Consider the following 20459-nt stretch of genomic DNA (forward strand, 5'->3'; position numbering starts at 1 on the left):
AATACCTGAGTGGGCTACCCACTCAGAGGAGAAGGGGATAGGAGGGAATAGGGGAAAGATTGTGGGAGAGGGTGACGGGTAGAGGGCGTAAGCAGAATGAAAAGTGAACAATTTTTTTTTTCAAGTAAAGGTAAATTAAAAAAAAAAAAAAAAAAAAGGAAGAGTGAGTTGGTTAGATTGGCCATGGACTTGATCCCAGCACCATGTAGACAAGGAAAAGTATCTCACTGAGGTGGATTTTAAACCCTCAAAAGCTTCAGAATATAGAAGGGTTTCCCACTTCATAAGCTATACTGAAACCGAAACCCCCACAGTACACAGTTAATGCCATACGCAGACAACTTGACTCTCAAGAAAAACAATCACAACAGGCAAGAAAGGAGAGCTGAGGAAGATCTCTTTTTTATGTTGGCAGGCAAGGAGAGCTTGGGACTCATTTCCAAACAATGATTTTATTAAATAAAGGAAGCCCTGAGATTTTGAATACGGATTCTGGTTGTGTTCACATAAAGGGTTGCTTGCTACTGGTCCTTGTCTGAACATGGTCACAGTGTAGAAGCAGACATATTTATGGGCATTTTAGCTCAAAGTCATAAAGAAACATACTTAAATCATAAAAATGATGGGCAAAAATGACCATGGAATTTTCATCTTGTGGCTTAGTATGTTATCTGAAAATAAAGTAAATGACACTGAGAATGGAGACTGCTTATCAGCTGTCTCTGTCAGGTCCTCTATTCCTGCACAAACATCATGACCAAGAAGTAAGTTGGAGAGGAAAGGGTTCATTCCCTTTGCCCTGCCAAGGCTGGACCCCCCAATGTAAGGGAATGTTAGGGCAGGGAGACAGGAAAGGGTGGGTGGATAGGTGGGGGAACACTCACATAGAAGAAGCGGGGGAGGGGCGGGATAGGGGTTTTAGGGATGGGAAACTGAAAATGGGAAAGAAATAGGTGAAAATATCACTATTTGCAGATGATATCATATTATACTTAAGTGACCCTAAAAATTCCACCAGAGAACTACTCAACCTGATAAACAACTTCAGCAAACTGGCCAGATATTAGATTAACTCAAACAAATCAGTAGCCTTCCTCTACTCAAAGGATGCACAGGCTAAGAAAGAAATTAAGGAAATGACACCCTTCACAATAGTCCCAAATAATATAAAATATCTTGGTGTGACTTTAACCAAACAAGTGAAAAATCTGTATGACAAGAACTTCAAGTCTCTGAAGAAAGAAATTGAGGATCTCAGAAGATGGTAAGATCTCCCATGCTCATGGATTGGCAGGATTAATATAGTAAAAATGGCCACCTTGCCAAAAGCGATCTATAGATTCAATGCCATCCCCATCAAAATTCCAACTCAATTCTTCATAAGAGTTAGAAAGAGCAATTTGCAAATTCATTTGGAATAACAAAAAACCCCAGATAGCAAAAAGTATTCTTAAAAATAAAAGAAATTTTGGGGGAATCATCATCCCTGACCTCAAGCAGTATTACAGAGCAATAGTGATAAAAACTGTATGGTGTTGGTACACAGACAGGCAGATAGACCAGTGGAACAGAATTGAAGATCCAGAAATGAACCTACACACCTATGGTCACTTGATCTTTGACAAAGGAGCTAAAACCATCCAGTGGAAAAAAGATAGCATTTTCAACAAATGGTGCTGGTTCAACTGGAGGTCAGCATGTAGAAGAATGCAAATTGATCCATTCTTATCACCCTGTACAAAGCTTAAGTCCAAGTGGATCAAGGACTTCCACATTAAACCAGATATACTCAAACTAATAGAAGAAATAGTGGGAAGAGCCTCAAACATGTGGGCACTGGGGAAAAGTTCCTGAACAGAATGTCAATGGCTTATGCTGTAAGATCAAGGATCAACAAATAGGACTTCATAAAATTTCAAACCTTCTGTAAGGCAAAGGACACTGTCATTAGAACAAAATGGCAACCAACAGATTAAAAAAAGATCTTTACCAATCACACATCTGATAGATGTACACAATATATACAAAGAACTCTAGAAGTTAGGCTCCAGAGAATCAAATCAAGTTAAATTAAATTGAATTAAATTAAAATTAAATTGAAAAATGAGGGACAGAGTTAAACAAATTATTCTCTACTGAAAAATATTGAATGGCCAAGAATCACTTAAAGAAATGTTCAACATCCTTAGTCATCAGGGAAATGCAAATCAAAACAATCCTGAGATTCCACCTCACATCAGTCAGAATGGCTAAGATCAAAAACTCAGGTGACAACAGATGCTTCTGAGGATGTGAAGAAAGAGGAATACTTCTCCATTGGTGGGACTGCAAGCTGGTACAACCGCTCTGGAAATCAGTCTGGTGATTCCTCAGAAAATTGGACATAGTACTACCTAAAGACCCAGTTATATCACTCCTGGGCATATACCCAAAAGATGCTCCAACATATAACAAGGACATGTGCTCCACTATGTTCATAGTAGCCTTATTTATAATAGCTAGAAGCTGGAAAGAACCCAGATGTCCCTCGATAGAGGAACAGAAACAGAAAATGGAGTACTATTCAGGTATTTAAAAAAAAAAGACTTCATGAAATTCATAGGCAAATGGAATGGAACTAGAAAATATCATCCTGAGTGAGGTAATCAATCACAAAAGAACACACATGGTATGCACTCACTGATAAGTGGATATTAGCCCAAAAGCTCGAATTACCCAAGATACAATCCACAGACCACATGAAGCTCAAGAAGGATAAACAAAGTGGGGATGCTTCAGTCCTTCTAAAAGGGGAACAAAAATATCCATAGGAGGGGATATGGAGACAAGGTTTGGAACAGACACTGAAGGCACGGTTATTCAGACCCTGCTCCACCCATATATACACAGCCACCAAACCTAGACAATATTGATAAAGCCAAGAAGTGCATGCTGACAGGAGCCTGATATAGCTGTCTCCTGACAGGCTCAGCCACAGAGTGACAAATACAGAGGCGAATGCTAGAAGTAAAACATTGAACTGAGAATGGCGTCCCCATTGCAGGAATTAGAGTAAGGATTGAAGGAGCTGAAGGGGTTTGCAACCCCATAAGAACAACAATACTAATCAACCAGAGCTCCCAGGGACTAAACCACCACCCAAAGACTATAAATGAACAGACCCATGGCTCCAGCTGCATATGTAGCAGAGGATGGCCTTGTTGGGCACAAATAGGAGGAAAAACCCTTCGTCCTTCCAAGGCTGGAACCCCCCAGTGTAAGGGAATGTTAGGGCAGGGAGGCAGGAAAGGGTGGGTGAATAGGTGGGGGGCACCCTCATAGAAGAAGGGGGAGGGGGATGGGGTAGAGGTTTTATGGATGGGAAACTGGGAATGGAGATAACATCCGAAATGTAAATTAAAAAAAAGAAATGTAAGTAAAAGAAAAAAATCCAAGAAAAAAAATTACACTATAGTGAATCAAGTAAGTAAAGACTTGAGAAAAAGGAATAACACTCTTAAGTTCCAAGAGACAAATAAGAACAAATAGTCGATCCGAGCCATGACGCTCTGAGAAAATGAAATTTTACAAGTGTTACTAACAACCCACTTCTTAGAAAAGAAAGGTAAAATTGGAAAAATCCACAGCTTTAGTGACTTTCAAGAAGAGCAGGCCGTTCCCTGCTAAAGGAAATGGCATCAGTGAGATGACGTACGATCTTGTTGCTATGTGCAACATTAGCTGCTGAGATCTGTAACCTGACACACACCGCTATCCCCATAGCCCCTGATACAAATTTCTGAGCTGACATAATTGGATCAACAAAGTTTGGTTCAACATAAACTTCCCAACCTTTATGTCCACCAATGTAGACTATTTTCCCACGCATGAATTAATAAATGCTGGGGAATTTAAAAATAATCACTCACTCCGCCCCATACAGTACCTCCTTCCTAAAGGTGGCCCCTGCAGATGGCTCTCTTAAACTTATGTCTGTGCGCTGGCTCTTGTCTGCATTGTTTAACACTGCAGTGTACACAGTAAACTGTTTCCTCTTTCTGGTCTGAAGGCAGAAGCCATGCTCCCTTGCAAGTATTTTACTTTTACTTCAGAGGACCATTCCTTACATGACTGAGATGAATAATTTTAAAATGCTCTTGTGATAAGGCCCTTTGTCTAAAGAATTTAGGAAGTTTCATAAAAAGGAAAGTAGGGTCATTGCCCTGGGGGAGCATGAGACTTGAATCCAGGTGACAATATAGGTTGTCTCAGAAACAATTTTCTAAACGGCTAAACAGGCAGCTGTTCAAAGGTTGTTTGTTTGTTTGTTTGTTTGTTTGTTTGTTTTTTAAAAAACCTAAAATATTGAAACAATATGCTTTCAGACACCCAACACATGAGCTTTATTTTACAACCTAGCAAAATTAACTCCAAATGAATGCCAACCAAATGTTAAATAGAAGAACTTGCCGACTGTACTGGAGAAATTAAGGTTGTCTGACATTGGCACCCTCCCCATGGTGTCTCTATACACAAGCCCCTGCGCCAAACGCTTTGTGCAGCTTCGGCCCAGCCAATGAAGTCATTCAGATGCCACTGCTAACTCCAGGAATGACTAATAACAAGAGGGACCCCACACATGGCTGCATCAAGCTGTTTGTTTCCTCCCACCTTTGTGTAGGGCCCACCACAACAGATTCCGCTCCTCACCTTTGTGAGCAGGGAGAATATCCTGGCCATGTTGCAACTTCCGAGCTTGCCTACGTTCCCTCAGTACGCAGCAGCTAAGTCAAAGCACAACACACCAGACCTCTAAAAGGGGCTAAAGTGCACGGACACTGAAAAGGGGATTCCCGGAAGCACCCTCCTCCTCCTCTGACTGGAGGGTTTCATGGAGGTCCTGATTGGCCAGTGAATCTGTCAGTCCCTGTCTCCACTAGGCACAGCCTCTTGGGACTCTGAAGCTGGGAAATTCTCTGTGTTTTAGCAGTGCTTCGCCTGGCTGGTACTGGGCTTCAGGGGACTGCCAAGACAGCGCTCTGGGATGGGAAAAGCAGTCTGGGATGAGAGGAGAAGCCAGAGCTGGTTCGGGGATACCTTGGCTTGATATTAGGTCGGGCCTCAGGGAATCTCTGACACTTGTACACCTAGGCACCAGGAGGTGCAGTGGAAGAGCCAAGAACTCAGTTGGAGGACCCTCCCCCAGGCCTTGGGAAAACGGGAGCTATGGCTTAGTTCAGCAGGGATGGGCCTTAGCTTGGCAGAGGCAGGCTGGAAGCACAGATGGGCCTTCTATTGGAGGGGGGAAGATGTTCTGTGCGTTACCCATGGTGGTGGTAAATGAGAGACCGTCCTTGGTTCTAATCTGTTTATTGACTGTGGCAGAAAAGAGATACATATCTTTTCTCGGGGTCTGACCTGAGATTAAATACTTTTTGCAGGGAAGAATGTCTGGGAAGGGAAGTTTATGGACTAAGCCCTCAGGGCCTCCAGGAACCTCTGGTACTCGACTCCACTTTATCCAGGAATCGTGTCTCTGAATGTGTCGGTAAAGTCACACTATCTGTCCCTTCATATCATCCTCATTCACTGGTATGATGTCTAAGTTCTTATCATAACACATATGTAAGATATTCCTTGTCCTTTTATGGTGAAATATATCCATTGTTCATCGACACCACATTGTATCGTCCGTTCGTTCACTAGTCTTTCCTTTCTTATAGATTCCCAAATTAATCCATTTTAGCAGAACCAGGACACACCTGTCCACAACCACAATTGAGTATGCCATAGAACTATGGTTTCTCTACAGGGGAAAATAACCCAATGTTGACACCTGACTACCGTATGTATACACACCTGTACGCACACAGGCACACGTGCATATGAACGGTATGTACAGCACACACACATCAGACTGCACACACACATCAGACTACACACACATGAACATGCAAAAGATAAAATGGGGAAGATGGTAAACTTTGTGTTATACATAAGTACATCACAAGGAATGAGTGGTGGACATTACACCTTGCCTGTATCATTGAGCCTCACTCCCAGACCAGCAAATTCTGTTTGTTCTTTTGTTTTGTTCTCTTTTGTTTTCATGCAGAAAGCACGCCAACATCATGAGAAATGATGTTTTCAGATCCAAGGCTAGAGCAGTAGACTGAGCACAGACACTGTGTTCTGTTATTGAAAATTTAAATGGTGGTTAGAAAACAAAAACAGAAGATGTCTGAGAAAAGTTGGTGCAGGTATCCAGCTCATGAGAGACGAGAAGAACTGAGAGGGCTGCTCCACACGAGTCAGCATGTGAAGCTTTGCTCTGACTACGAAGAGAGCGACAAGGATCCTGAGGCAGTGAATGAACACACTTCCTACATAGACTTAGATCTAAGCCATAGCTCCCTGTTCCTCCCCCAGACCTGGGGGAGGAGCCTCCTACTGAGTTCAAGCCTCTTCCACTCCACCTCCTGGTGTACAAGTGTCAGAGATCCCCATGAGGCCCGACCCAATACCAAGCCAAGGAATCCCTGAACCAGCTCTGGCTTCACCTCTCATCCCAGACTGCTTTTCCCATCCCAGAGCTCTGTCTTGGCAGTCCCCTGAAGCCCAGTACCAGCCAGGCGAAGCATTGCTAAAACACAGAGAAATTCCCGGTTTCACTGTCCCAAGAAGCTGTGCCCAGGGGAAGGGCAGACACAAACTGACAGATTCACTGGCCAATCAGGACCTCCAAGAAGCCCTTCAGTCAGAAGAGGAGGAGGGTGCTTCCGGGAATCCCCTTGCAGTGTCTGCGCACTCGCGGCTTTTTAAGTGATCTGCTGTGTTGCGCTTTAACCTCACTGCTGTTTACTGAGAGAACTTGAGCAAACTCTGAAGTTGCAACATGGCCAGAATATTCTCCCTGCAGCCTATGTGAGGTCCGTCTTGGTATTAACAATCCTTGCGGCAAGCGGCGGTCCCTGAGTGACTTCATTCTCTGTGCTGAACCTGCCCAAAGCACTTGGAGCAAGAGCTTGTGTACAGCAACACCATTGGGAGTTTGCCAATGGCAGACAGGTTTAATTTCTCTAGGACAGTCTGCAAGCTCTTCTTTTCCGTTTAACATTTTGGTTGTGATTCATTTGGAGGTAATTTTGTCTAGATTGTAAAAGTTATCTCATGTGTTGGGTGACTGAAACCACTTTCTTTCAATATTTCTCTTTGTTTTTAAAGAAAGGAAGAAAGAAACAGAAAACCTGTACAACAACTTTTGAACAGCTGCATTTAGCCTTTAAAAAATTGTTTGAGGCAAGCTATGTTTTTACCTGGATTCCAGTCTCATGCTCCCAAGGGCAATGACTCTGCTTTGCTTTTTATTAACCTTCCTAAATTCGACAATTAAAAGTGGGTATTTTAAAATTACTCCTCTCAGTCATCTAACGAAGTGTCCTTGGCAGTGAAAGGAAAAGTGCTTGCATGGGGAGCATGGCTTCTGCCCTCAGACCCGAACAGGAGGAACAGTTTACTGTGTACCCTGCAGGGTGAAACTATGTAGACAAGAGCTAGCTCAGAAACTGAACTTTAAGGAACTCATTGGCAGGGGTCCATTAGGAAGAAGGACCTGATTCTGCAAAGTGAGTGATGTAATTCTCCAGCTTTTATTCATTCATGCATGTGAATAGAAATTGCCCAGATTGGTGGATATAAAACTTACGGAGAGGGGTTGGGGATTTAGCTCAGTGGTAGAGCGCTTGCCTAGCAAGCGCAAGGCCCTGGGTTCGGTCCCCAGCTCCGAAGAAAAGTTTGTTGACCCAGTAAAGTCAGCTCAGATATTTGTATCAGGGACTGTTGGGATAGCTGTATGTGTCAGGTTACAGATCTCAGCAGCTAATATTGCACATGACAAGATCATATTTTATCTCATTGATGCCATTGCTCCAGCAGGGTCATGGCCTGCTCTTCTTGAAAGTCACTAGAGTTATGCATTGCTCCAATTTTATCTATGTTTTTAATAAGTCAATTGTTGGTATCAGGTTTCAAGTTTCATTTTCTTAGGGTGTTACTGCAGAGATCACCTGTTTGTTTCTATTCTCCAATGTCTCTGGAAAATTAGGAGTGTTATTCCTTTTTCTCAAGTTCTCGATTATTTGTTTCTCTTCAGAGGAATTGCTTCTTTAGCTCAGGTTTGCCTCTTACTGTTCGATTTATTTGAATACCTAATCCTGCCTTTCCTGTGCAGTCCCTGAAGAGAGTCTTGCAAATCCTTCCATTCTGAGCCCTGACTAGTCAGTGACAAACAAAACAGACAATTGAATGAATGTCCTCCCACCTCCCTGACTTTCCAGGGGTGGGGGTGAAGGTGGGAATATAAATAAAGAGGGACTTCAGTAAGAATTGAGTTCACTGACTAACTTTGACGCTGGTGTAGTCACAGCAAAGAAAGGACCGGGGTGGGGTGGGGGAGCTTTCTTGCTTTGACAATAGTTACCTTTATCAGTCGGTTCTGATGTTAGCAATGCCAGATGATCAATCAGTGTTCAAACTGGGACACATTGGTGTTCACAAAACAAGGCAATCAATCTACATAAGGAAATGAATTGATTTTTAGAAACTAATACCTGAATGATACCTGGTCTGCCTTGGTACCTATGTCTAATATTGGATAATGTTCCACCATAAGGCCTATGTCAACTTCTTAAAATAATTTTTGAGATTATAATTAAGTCATTTGAACTTTTGCTTTCTCCCTATTGTTATGTATCAAACCCTGGCCCAAGCGGCTGGTGTCCATACTTAACAAATCATAGGAAGCCAGGTTTTCAGCTTCTCCCAGAATCCCTCAGTCTGTACAGTCTAAGACTGTAAAAACCATCCTTGAGCCCAGGGGTTGACCTGCAGTGCTCTACCTTATGCACCCACCCAAATTTGTTACCTGGTCTTTTCCTTCTGTCATTTATCCACATCATTTCTTATTCTGTTTTACAGTCTTTTCTATCCTCTCTTCACTCCGGACCTTCAGATGTCCCTGGCTGTAAATCTACTCTCCCTTTTTGCCACCATAAACTTTACACCACATTTAGGAGTAGCCACGGTCCTTCCTTTTTATTTCCTTTTCCACTCGCCTCCCATTAACACCTACTCATTGCTTTTACATTCCCGGTCACTTCTTGCTACAATTGTTCCTACTTTTTTAATTTGGCTGAAGGTCTGAGGTAAAGATGCTGAGCTGGGCATGGAATATGTAAGGGATGTAGGTACACAGGACCCTGTGCCTTGAGTGATGAGCAGTTGCCCATGCAAAGTAGATGATTTTATGAAAACAAAAATTATGAGAGTAGGGACTGTATTTCCTTCTCATGTGAAAGGGCAGATCTAGGAAGGCCTGTTCCGTCTGACTCATGGGAGCTCCAGTTCTCCACTAGGGAGTTGATACTGTCTTTTGTACAAGCTGATGAGGGTGGGGCAGCTTTAGAAAAGAGGAGCTCCAGTGGGAGGAAACTTGCATGGTTTTTTCAGTATCTTTGATGCAGTCGTACGGAGCCGTGAGGGATGCCTTAAGCTGTGCCGTGTTGAGGGTGGGGCAACAGATAAACCTGGATGGCTAAGCTGTTAGAATCCAAGCTGCTGGGACGCGGGTGGACTGACGCAGAATGTGGAAGTGTTGATACTTATGATAGCCTGGGCAGAGGCCCTTTGCCTTTGAGCCTCACTCAATTTGGATTCTATGGGGAAGAAGAGACTCTACAACTCTGGGCACAGGACGCTGTGCTGCTTATAATGTCACTGTGCATTGTGCGGAACAGGCATTACTTTTGGTGTGCAGTGGGAAGAAAGTTTTGAAAATTGAACATCTGGTTTCTAGTAGTTCCTAATATCACATTCCATGTTCAGTTTTTTATGATAAAATTTACTAAACATTTGGAATGCGTTAGAAAACAATGTGATGGGGATGGCCCTTAAGCAATAGGCAATAGTTGATTAGAATTCCTTTACATTTCCAAAATTGCCAGCCATATGCACACTAAATTTCAGGGTTCAAAAGGTGTTTTTAGGTTCAGAGGTTTTTCAGGTGTTCATGGTGCTGGGCAGGAAGCAAACATCACATTTCCTTCAATGTTCTTCAACATTGTTTTGTGTGTGAGCTTCAGAGGGTCTTCCTGAAATCTCAAAGAGGCCTGAGGTACTGCAGAGCCATAGCCACCATTCTGATCACCTCAAGGCATTCACAGAGATCTTTAGAGATGGGGGCCTCTCTATTTGAAAGGAAGACCAGTATTCGATCGACAGTGAGAAATACAACAGTTTAACACTTAAAAGTCATTTTGTTTTATTTTATGGGAGGGTTTGGTTTTTTGTTTTTTTTGTTTGTTTTTTTTGTTTTGTTTTGTTTTTGTTTATATGGGTACACTGTAGCTGTCTTCAGACACACCAGAAGAGGGCATAAGATCCCATTACAGACGGTTGTGAGCCACCATGTGGTTGCTGAGAATTGAACTCAGGACCCCTGGAAGAGCAGTCAGTGCTCTTAACCACTGAGCCATTTGTTTATACCCGGGAGTGTTTTCTTCTTCTTCTCCTCCTCCTCTTCCTCTTCTTCCTCCTCCTCCTCCTCCTCCTTCTCCTCCCCTTCTTGTTCTTCTTCTTTTTTTTTTTCCTGTGCACATGTACTCATAGGTAACATTTGTCAAGTTCATGTTTAAAGGGATCACGCTTATAAAAGATCCCTACAGTCAATGCCCTATTCATCATGAAACAGCACACTATGACAGCTTAAGCAGTGTCATGCTGACTCTTTCTCCCATATGACTTAAATCTGTAGCAACAATGTCATTCTTACGTAGATGTGAGAGCTTCGTCAACTCATGTACATGAAAGGTTGAAATAGAAAATGAGAGGAAAGACAGCACAAAATCTAGATGATTGAATTCACTATCAAAGGGTTTTTTATAGTATTTTTGTACTTCATATGTGGAGGATAAAAAGTAAATATTAAGCATCTTACAGCCAAAGTTGTTCGATCAGTGAGAGGCAAATAGCTAGTATAGTATACTGTAATAATTCAGAAAGCTGTTTTGTTTAGATGGAAAGAGAATATTCTATCCATGAGTTGCAGTGTGTGAGAAATTAAAAATGAGGTTAAGAAACAGAATGGATTGTTTCCGTTTTAATTTAAATAATGGCAATAAATGATCATTGAGCAAAAATATAAAAACTTTACACATTGACTCATCTCTTTCTTTTCTTCTTAGCAAATAACCAGAGGTAGACGGTAACACCTTCCTTTTTGTTGTAGAGAAGGTATATAAATTACACAGAAGTTTCTTTATGCTTAATGTTTTATGCAAACAGTATCTATAGACTATAACATTATAATTGTATTTATATTATTTGAATAGTTATTCAAACATTTGTTTTTCTTAATGAAAACTAAGAGTTTTTGTTTGTTTTGTTTTTTTAGAATTAAATGTGCAGTTACTTCTCTAATTCCTAATCCAAATCAGTGAAAAATAATACAAGAAAATGACCTGAGTTTGTTTCCTGTATCATATACACATATTCTACATTGCTAAGAGTAACACTTCTGATTTTACAGATGCAGACAGGGCCTAGGAATGGACTTGGGATGGTCATCCTCTTCAGAAACAGAAGAACTGTATCTGTCAAAACCACACTTTCCTTGTCTTCCCAATTTTGCTTTTCTTTTCTTTTTCATTATTGCTTCCCTTCTTTGCATTTTTTCAAGAAATCTTGAATTAATTTTTTCATTGAAACTAGATTCTTCTCTCATGCAGTGTATCAGGACCACTGTTTCTCCTCCCTCTAGTCCTTCCAGTTTCTCTTCCATGTCTCCTATCTTCCTCTCCCCAAGATCCTCTACGCTCTGTTTTCTCTTTAGAAGAGAGCATGTTTCATTGAGAGGAGAGCCAACAGAACAAAGGAAATAGCAAAGGCATGTTGGAAGTCCTCATTTTGAGAATAGCCATGGCAAGCCAATAGGGGAAAAAAAAGAGCGTCAAGATCAAGCAATGCAATCAAAGCCATACTTCCTCCCAGTGTTCGAGTTACCAGAAATCACCAAGCTACTCTCCATAGCACATAAGCAAAGGGTCTGGGCAAGAACCGTTCAAGCCCCCCTTTTCCCCATTTAAGTCTCTGGGAGGTTCCTGAAAACCCAGGCAGTGTAAGGATTGAGCTCCCTCTGGTGTTCAGCTCCTCAAGTTGAACCAAGTATTGGTTGGCCCCACTCAAAATTTCATTATCACCTTAGCTCAGCAAGTTCTACAGGCAGGAGGGAGTAGGTGGAGGATGGCATAGCTTCGAGTGTGCCCAGGATTGTCACTCTGTGGCCTGCGAAGTCCCTTTTCTCCATATAGAATCTAGAACATAGGGTAAAGGCTCCAAGCCTGCAGGAACTTGATTTTCACATTTAGCATGCTGTGTGGAAGTTATCCAAAACAAGGTGGCCTTGAGGTCAGATTGCAGAGAGCAATGTGGTTTTTCCTGGAACTGAAATGGGTTGTTTAGGGACTGCCTTAGCAAACACCTCAAGGAAACGTTACCTGTTCCCAGTATTGAATGGTTTCTGGCTATGAGGAATGACCAGTTCAGAGTCTGTTGACCATTAGTAGGAGTGTTGACTAGGGTCACCCTCCAAATTCCCTGAATGTTGAAAGTGCAATAAATTCTTATATTAACCTCCCAATACTCCCTAACTCCAGCTCTTTCTCCCTGCACTGTACTCTTTCTCTACATCATCCCTCCAAATGATCCCTACCACTTTTTCAATTTCATTTACCTCTTTCTACCTGGCGAGTTTATGCTATTTGCCCTTTCCAGAAAGACACATTTGTCTCTTCTCTATGCTTTCTCTTTCATAACCTGCCTGGGTCTGTGCAGGATAGCTTGATTAAACTTACCGAAGAGCTAATATTCACTTATTAGGGAATGTATAACATTTCTTTCATTCTAGGTCTGGGTTACCTCATTTATGATGGCTTATCCCTAGTTGCCATCATCAGCCTGTTGTCATCCATTAATTTCATGTTGTCATTTTTAGCAGCTGAGTGATACTCCATTGTATAAATGTATCACAATTTTTTTTTATCCACTCTTCAGGTGTTTTTTTTTTTCTTATAAATGAATCTTTTTTTTTTTAAGATTTATTTATTGGGGTTGGGGATTTAGCTCAGTGGTAGAGTGCTTGCCTAGGAAGCGCAAGGCCCTGGGTTCGGTCCCCAGCTCCAAAAAAAAAAAAAGAACCAAAAAAAAAAAAAAGATTTATTTATTATATATGAATACAATGAAGCTATCTTCAGATTCACCAGAAGAGGGCATCAGATATCATTATAGATGGTTGTGAGCCACCATGTGGTTGCTGGGATTTGAACTCATGACCTCTGGAAGAGCAGTCAGTGCTCTTAACCACTGAGCCATCTCTCCAGCCCTTTTTTTTTTCTTTTTTCTTTCTTTCTTTTTTTTTTTTAATCTTCTGGCTAGTGTAAAGAAAGCTGCAATGAACATGGTTGAGGATGTGTCTTTCTCGTTTGCTTGATGATGTACATTTTGCATATATGCTCAAGGCTAACATAGCTGGGTCTTAAGGTAGACAGATTCCCAGTTTCCTAGGTGTCGTGATATTGATGTCCATAGGGCCATATTAGTTTGCACTCTTACAAGCAGTAAAGGGTGGCACACTTGCTCTCTATTCTCGTTTTTCTTTTTTTTTTTTTTCTTTTTTTTTTTTCTTTCCTGGGGACCGAACCCAGGGCCTTGCACTTCCTAGGTAAGCGCTCTACCACTGAGCCAAATCCCCAACCCCCTCTCTATTCTCAGTAATGTAAAAAGTCACTCGTGTTATTGACCATAAGCATTCTGACCTGTGTCACATGGAATCACAAAATAGTTTTCATTTACATTTCCATAATGGCTAAGGGTGGTGAACCTTTCTTAAGTGTTTCTCAGCTATTTGCATTGTCTGTTGAGAATTCTCTGTTTAAATCTGTATGCTATTTTTCAACTGGAATTTTTGATTTTAGAACAGCTAGTTTCATGAGGTCTGCCTATATTTTTGTATATTATGACTTTTCCAGATGTGGATATGGCAAAACTACTTTTCTCATTCCTCAGGCTGCCTCTTTGTCCAGTTGACTGCACTTTTCCCTTACAGAATCATCACTCTTTTTTTTTTTCTTTTTTTCAGAGCTGGGGACCGAACCCAGGGCCTTGCGCTTGCTAGGCAAGCGCTCTACCACTGAGCTAAATCCCCAACCCCCAGAATCATCACTCTTTCATGAGGTCCAGTTCATGAATTGTTGATCTTAGTTCCTGAATGATTAGTGTTCTGTTCATAAGGCTGTCTTCTGACAGTGCACTGAGGGATCTTCACCCCTTACAGTAATGACAAGCTCACTGTATCTGTTTTTAGTTTAAGTCTTTAATGCATTTGAACATGCATTTTATACAGGGTGAAGAATGTAAATCTATTTGTAGTGTTTTCCTTGGATAACTACAGTTTAACAAGCACCCCTTTGCCAAGCCAAGTGTCACCCTGGTGGGAGCAAGTTGCCATGGTTCCTCCCCCTGGAAGAACCTCTGGTATGAGCCTCCTGGAGTGTTGTCCACTGTGGGGAATAAGTAAGGCTTGTTTGTGTAACAGTGTACAAATTTTCTGGACCACCAGCAGAGACAGACTCTTTTCTTCAGAGAAATGTCCTCTCTGTGACTGTCATTGACTCTGTGGTGGTGAGAAACAGCCGGTTTCCAGGAGTTGAGGGTGTGGCTATATCCCGGCAATGTGGTAAATGCTAGGGTCTTCAAGACACACCTAAGGTTATGGGAAAGAGTTCTAAAGGCACGAGATTGAAAATATATAATTTCCTAACTGTGTAAAAAATAATGAGGCAATATAAATTAAATGAGGGGCTTCTTCCCCAATCCAAATGAAAAAAGGTAAGGGGCCAAATTTTCAGAAAGATACAAAGGCAGGGAGATAAAAAGGCAGGCACATTCCTGAGTTCAAGGTCAGCCTGGGACGCAGCAAGTCCAAGTCCTTGAGTTGTAAAAATTGTAATTGCAGGACAGGGTCCCATCCAACTAGCCTATCATGTATTTGAAAGACCTCGCTCAAGTCTCGGGATGATGCGACCCCCCAAGAACTCACGTGAGACCGTCCTTGCTGTAATAAACATGAGGTTTATTGATAGGAATCAGTGCACTGGGGTTTAGACTCATATCCCACGCAGGGGCAGCTAAGACAAGGGGAATTTAAAGGAAGAAACCTCAACCCAAGCGGGTAGGGAGGGCGTCATTGGAAAATGTCGAGAATACCAGTGAATCACAAGGAGGAGCTTCCTGTTTCTCAAGATTGTTTACTTTATGGTCCACCAGTTCCTGGGAGAAGCTTCCTGCTTCTCAAGATTATTCTCTAAGATTTTAATCTAACTTTATGGTCAGCTAGTACAGGTAGAGGGCAGGGTCTGGAATTTGAGGTATTTAGGGCTTTTTAAACTTCTGACTTCTTAGCTGCATTTTTGTTTTCTTTCATATTCCTAACAAAGGCAGGTGGATTTCTGAGATATATATATTTATTTTATTTTTTCTTTTGCAGTGTTAAGAAAAAAATTTATGGACGTGACATCAGGTTTCTGCTGTGCCCACAGATGAACCTTTTCCATAGCTCTCCCTACCCAGATCTGGCTGAAAGACAACAACAGGTTTACAGAAGTGCTGACACACAGGCTTATAGGAGGTTAAGCCACTGTCAGAGACAGCAAGACCAACTAACACCAGAGGTAACCAGATGGGCAGGGGCAAGCATAAGAACCCAAGCAAGAAAAATCAAGACTACTTGGCATCATCAGAGCCCAGTTCTCTCACCAAAGCAAATACTGGCTATTCAAACACACCGGAGAAGCAAGATTTGGATTTCAAATCACATCTCATGATGATGGTGGAGAACTTTAAGAAGGACATAAATAACTCCCTTAAAGAAGCACAAGACATGGGGGCTGGAGAGGGCTCAGCGGTTAAGAGCACTGACTGCTCTTCCAGAGGTCATGAGTTCAATTCCCAGCAACCACATAGTGGCTCACAGTCATCCGTAATGAGATATGGTGCCCTCTTCTGGCCTGCAGTCACATGTGAGGCAGAATGCTGTACATAAAATAAATAAATAAATCTTTAAAAAAAAAAAAGAAGAAGAAGAAGCACAAGACAACATGGATAAACAAGTGAAAGCCCTTAAAGAATTTCAAGAAAACAAAATCAAATAGGTGAAGAAATTGAACAAAACCATCCAGGATTTAAAAATGGAAATAGAAGCAATAAAGAAAACACAAAGGGAGATAGAAACCCTGGAGATAGAAAATGTAGGAAAGAGATCAGGAATCGTAGAATCAAGCAACACCAACAGAATACAAGAGATAGAAGAAAGAATCTCAAGGGCAGAAGAAACCATAGAAAACATCAACACAACCATCAAAGAAAAATGTAATATGCAAAAAGCTCCTAACCCAAAACATCAAGGAAATCCAGGACACAATGAAAAGATCATACCCAAGGAAAAAGAACTTTCTGTCCATGAGGCACAGTGCATGAAAAATTAAAAATGAAGATAAGGAACAGAGTGAATTTTTTTCTTTGAATTTAAATGACAATAAATGATCGTTGAGCAGAATTGTAATAGCTTTACACAGTGACTCATCTCTTTTCTTTTTAACAAATAACCAGAGGTAGACGGTAACACTTTCCTTTCCTTTGCAGAGAATGTGTATAATCATTTAAGATTTTTACACAGCAGTCTCTTTTTTTTTCCATCTTTATTAACTTGGGTATTTCTTATTTACATTTCAAATGTTATTCCCTTTCCTGATTTCCAGGCCAACATCCCCTTAACCCTCCCCCTCCCCTTCTATATGTTTGTTCCCATCCCCCATTACCACCCTCCCCACCACAATCCCGTTCACTGGGGGTCCAGCCTTGGCAGGGCCAAGGGCTTCCCCTTCCACTGGTGCTCTTACTAGGATATTCATTGCTACCTATGAGGTCAGAGTCCAGGGTTAGTCCATGTATAGTCTTTGGGTAGTGGCTTAGTCCCTGGAAGCTCTGGTTGGTTGGCTTGTTGTTCATATGGGGTCTCAAGCCCCTTCAGCTCTTTCTGTCCTTTCTCTGATTGCTTCAACAGGGGTCCTGTTCTCAGTTCAGTGGTTTGCTGCTGGCATTCGCCTCTGTATTTGCTGTATTCTGGCTGTGTCTCTCAGGAGAGATCTACATTCGGTTCCTGTCAGTCTGCACTTCTTTGCTTCATCTTATCTCGTTTGGTGGCTGTATATGTATGGGCCACATGTGGGCCAGACCCTGAATAGCTGTTCCTTCAGTCTCTGTTCTTAACTTTGCCTCCCTATCTCCTCCTAAGGGTATTCTTGTTCCCCTTTTAAAGAAGGAGTGAAGCATTCGCATTTTGATCATCCTTCTTGAGTTTCATGTGTTCTGTGCATCTTGGTTAATTTCACCATTTGGGCTAATACCCACTTATCAATGAGTGCATACCATGTGTGTTTATCTGTGATTGGGTTACCTCACTCAGGACGATATTTTCCAGTTCCATCCATTTGCCTGTGAATTTTATGAAGTCATTGTTTATGATAGTGGAGTAATATTCCATTGTGTAGATGTACCACATTTTCTGTATCCATTCCTCTGTTGAAGGATATTTGAGTTCTTTCCAGCTTCTGGCTATTATAAATAAGGCTGCTATGAACATAGTGGAGCATGTGTTTTGTTATATGTTGGGGCATCTTGTGGGTATATGCCCAACAGAGGTATAGCTGGGTCCTCAGGTAGTGCAATGTCCAATTTTCTGAGGAACCTCCAGACTGATTTCCAGAATGGCTGTACCAGTCTGCAATCCCACCAGCAATGGAGGAATGTTCCTCTTTCTCCACATCCCCACCAGCATATGCTGTCGCCAGAGTTTTTGATCTTAGCCATTCTCACTGGTGTGAGGTGAAATCTCAAGGTTGTTTTGATTTGCATTTCCCTTATGACTAAAGATGTTGAACATTTCTTTAGCTGCTTCTCAGCCATTCTGCATTGCTCAGCTGTGAATTCTTTGTTTAGCTCTGAACCCCATTTTTAATAGGGTTATTTGTCTCCCTGCAGTCTAACTTCATGAGTTCTTTGTATATTTTGGATATAAGCCCTCTATCAGTTGTGGGATTGGTAAAGATCTTTTCCCAATATGTTGGTTGCCGTTTTGTCCTAACAACAGTGTCCTTTGCCTTAGAGAAGCTTTGCAGTTTTATGAGGTCCCATTTGTCGATTCTTGACCTTAGAACATAAGCCATTGGTGTTTTGTTCAGGAAGTTTTCCCCAGTGCCCATGTGTTTGAGACTCTTCCTTAATTTTTCTTCTATTAGTTTGAGTGTATCTGGTTTTATGTAGTGTCGGGGACCAGACTGCCAGACTAGGCAAAGCTAGAGCCCTGCTCAGAGCAGATTCCTGAGAAGGGCTTGACCTTTTCAAGGAAAGAACACTTGCCTCTTTGTCTAAGAAGAATATCTTGCGGTTTAGTGATTCACCTTATGTCCTTGGGCACTTCCCAGTACTCCATCCCCCCCCCAACCCCCACCCCGCCCTAAGCTTCAGTTCCTGCTTCAATTCCTGCTTCAGAGCTTTAAATGCTGTACACTCCTCTCAATAAACAGACCTTGACTAGAACACTGCTTGGTCTCGCTCCTCTTTCTTGCCCGTTCTCCTGCAGGTATGGGTCCCCCTCGACCCCCACGAATAACTGGGTACCTGCTGGCAGGGGCAATGTAGAGGTCCTCCATCCACTTGGACTTAAGCTTTGTACAGGGTGATAAGCATGGATCGATCTGCATTCTTCTACATGCTGACCTCCAGTTGAACCAGCACCGTTTGCTGAAAATGCTATCTTTTTTCCAGTGGATGGTTTTGGCTCCTTTGTCAAAAATCAAGTGCCCACAGGTGTGTGGGTTCATTTCTGGGTCTTCAATTCTATTCCACTGGTCTATCTGTCTGTCTCTGTACCAATACCATGCAGTTTTTATGACTATTGCTCTGTAATACTGCTTGAGTTCAGGGATAGTGATTCCCCCAGAAGTCCTTTTATTGTTGAGGATAGTTTTAGCTATCCTGGGTTTTTTGTTATTCCAGATGAATTTGCAAATTGTTCTGTCTAAGTCTCTGAAGAATTGGATTGGAATTTTGATGTGGATTGCATTGAATCTGTAGATCACTTTTGGTAAAATGGCCATTTTTACTATATTAATCCTGCCAATCCATGAGCATGGGAGATCTTCAATTTCTTTCTTCAGAGACTTGAAGTTCTTATCATACAGATCTTTCACTTGTTTAAAGTCACACCGAGGTATTTTATATTATTTGGGACTATTATGAAGGGTGTCATTCGGGGCTGGAGAGATGGCTCAGTGGTTAAGAGCACTGACTGTTCTTCCACAGGTCCTGAGTTCAAATCCAAGCAACCACATGGTGGCTCACAATCACCTGTAATAAGATCTGATGCCCTCTTCTGGTGTGTCTGAAGTCAGCTACAGTGTACTTATATATAATAAATAAAAATCTTTTAAAAATGAAGGGTGTCATTCCCCTAATTTCTTTCTCAGCTTGTTTCTCTTTTTTGTAGAGGAAGGCTACTGATTTATTTGAGTTTTTTTTATACCCAGCTACTTTACATAGCAGTTTCTTTATGTTTAATGTTTTATACGAACAGTATCTATAGACTATAACATTATAGTTGTATTTATATTATTTAAATAGTTATTCAAACATTTGTTTTTCTTACTGAAAACCAAGAGTGTTTTTTTTTTTTTTTTGGAATTAAATGTGCAGTTACCTCTCTAATTCCTAATTCAGATAAGTGAAAAATAATACAAGAAAATGACCTGAGTTTCTTTCCTGTATCATATATACATATTCTACATTGCTTAGAGTAACACTTCTGTTTTCAGAGATCCAGACAGGGCCTAGGAATGAGCCTGGGATGGTCATCCTCTTCAAAAACAGAAGAAAAACTGTATCTGTCAGAATCACACTTTCCTTGTCTTCCCAATTTTGCTTTTCTTTTCTTTTTCATTATTGTTTCCCTTCTTCGCGTTTTTTCAAGAAATCTTGAACTAATTTTTTCATTGAAACTAGATTCTTCTCTCGTGCAATGTATCAGGACCACTGTTTCTCCTCTCTTCACTGCTTCCAGTTACTCTTCCTCTCTCCACGATCTCCAGGAGTTTAGGATGTAGCTATGTCTCAGCAGAATGGTGAACACTAGGATCTTCCGGGCACACCTAAGGTTATAGGAAAGAGTTCTAAGTGCATGAGTTTGAAAATATATAATTTTCTAAGTATGTAAAAAATAGCGGGTTGGGGATTTAGCTCAGTGGTAGAGCCGCAAGGCCCTGGGTTCGGTCCCCAGCTCCGGGGGGGAAAAGTATGTAAAAAATAAGGAGGCA

General features: G+C 41.5%; 1 protein-coding gene and 1 long non-coding RNA gene across 2 annotated transcripts in view; one reads left to right on the forward strand and one right to left on the reverse strand.

Annotated features, from left to right (window-relative positions):
• Window positions 1-4814, reverse strand: part of Zfp658l1 (zinc finger protein 658-like 1) — a 48763-nt gene extending 43949 nt beyond the window's left edge. The window contains exon 1 of the mRNA NM_001177909.1: window positions 4690-4814. Within this exon, the coding sequence (NP_001171380.1) occupies window positions 4690-4719 (30 nt within the window). The 5' untranslated portion in view covers window positions 4720-4814. The remainder of the gene's footprint in view (window positions 1-4689) is intronic.
• A 1426-nt stretch (window positions 4815-6240) lies between these two features.
• LOC134481698 (uncharacterized) lies at window positions 6241-19585 on the forward strand. Its single transcript, XR_010057428.1, has 2 exons — window positions 6241-6908; window positions 15578-19585. It is a non-coding gene; the product is annotated as an uncharacterized LOC134481698 (long non-coding RNA).
• The last annotated feature ends 874 nt before the right edge of the window (window positions 19586-20459 follow it).

Source organism: Rattus norvegicus, chromosome 14 (genome assembly GCF_036323735.1).
Source record: "Rattus norvegicus strain BN/NHsdMcwi chromosome 14, GRCr8, whole genome shotgun sequence".
Lineage (NCBI taxonomy): Eukaryota > Metazoa > Chordata > Mammalia > Rodentia > Muridae > Rattus > Rattus norvegicus.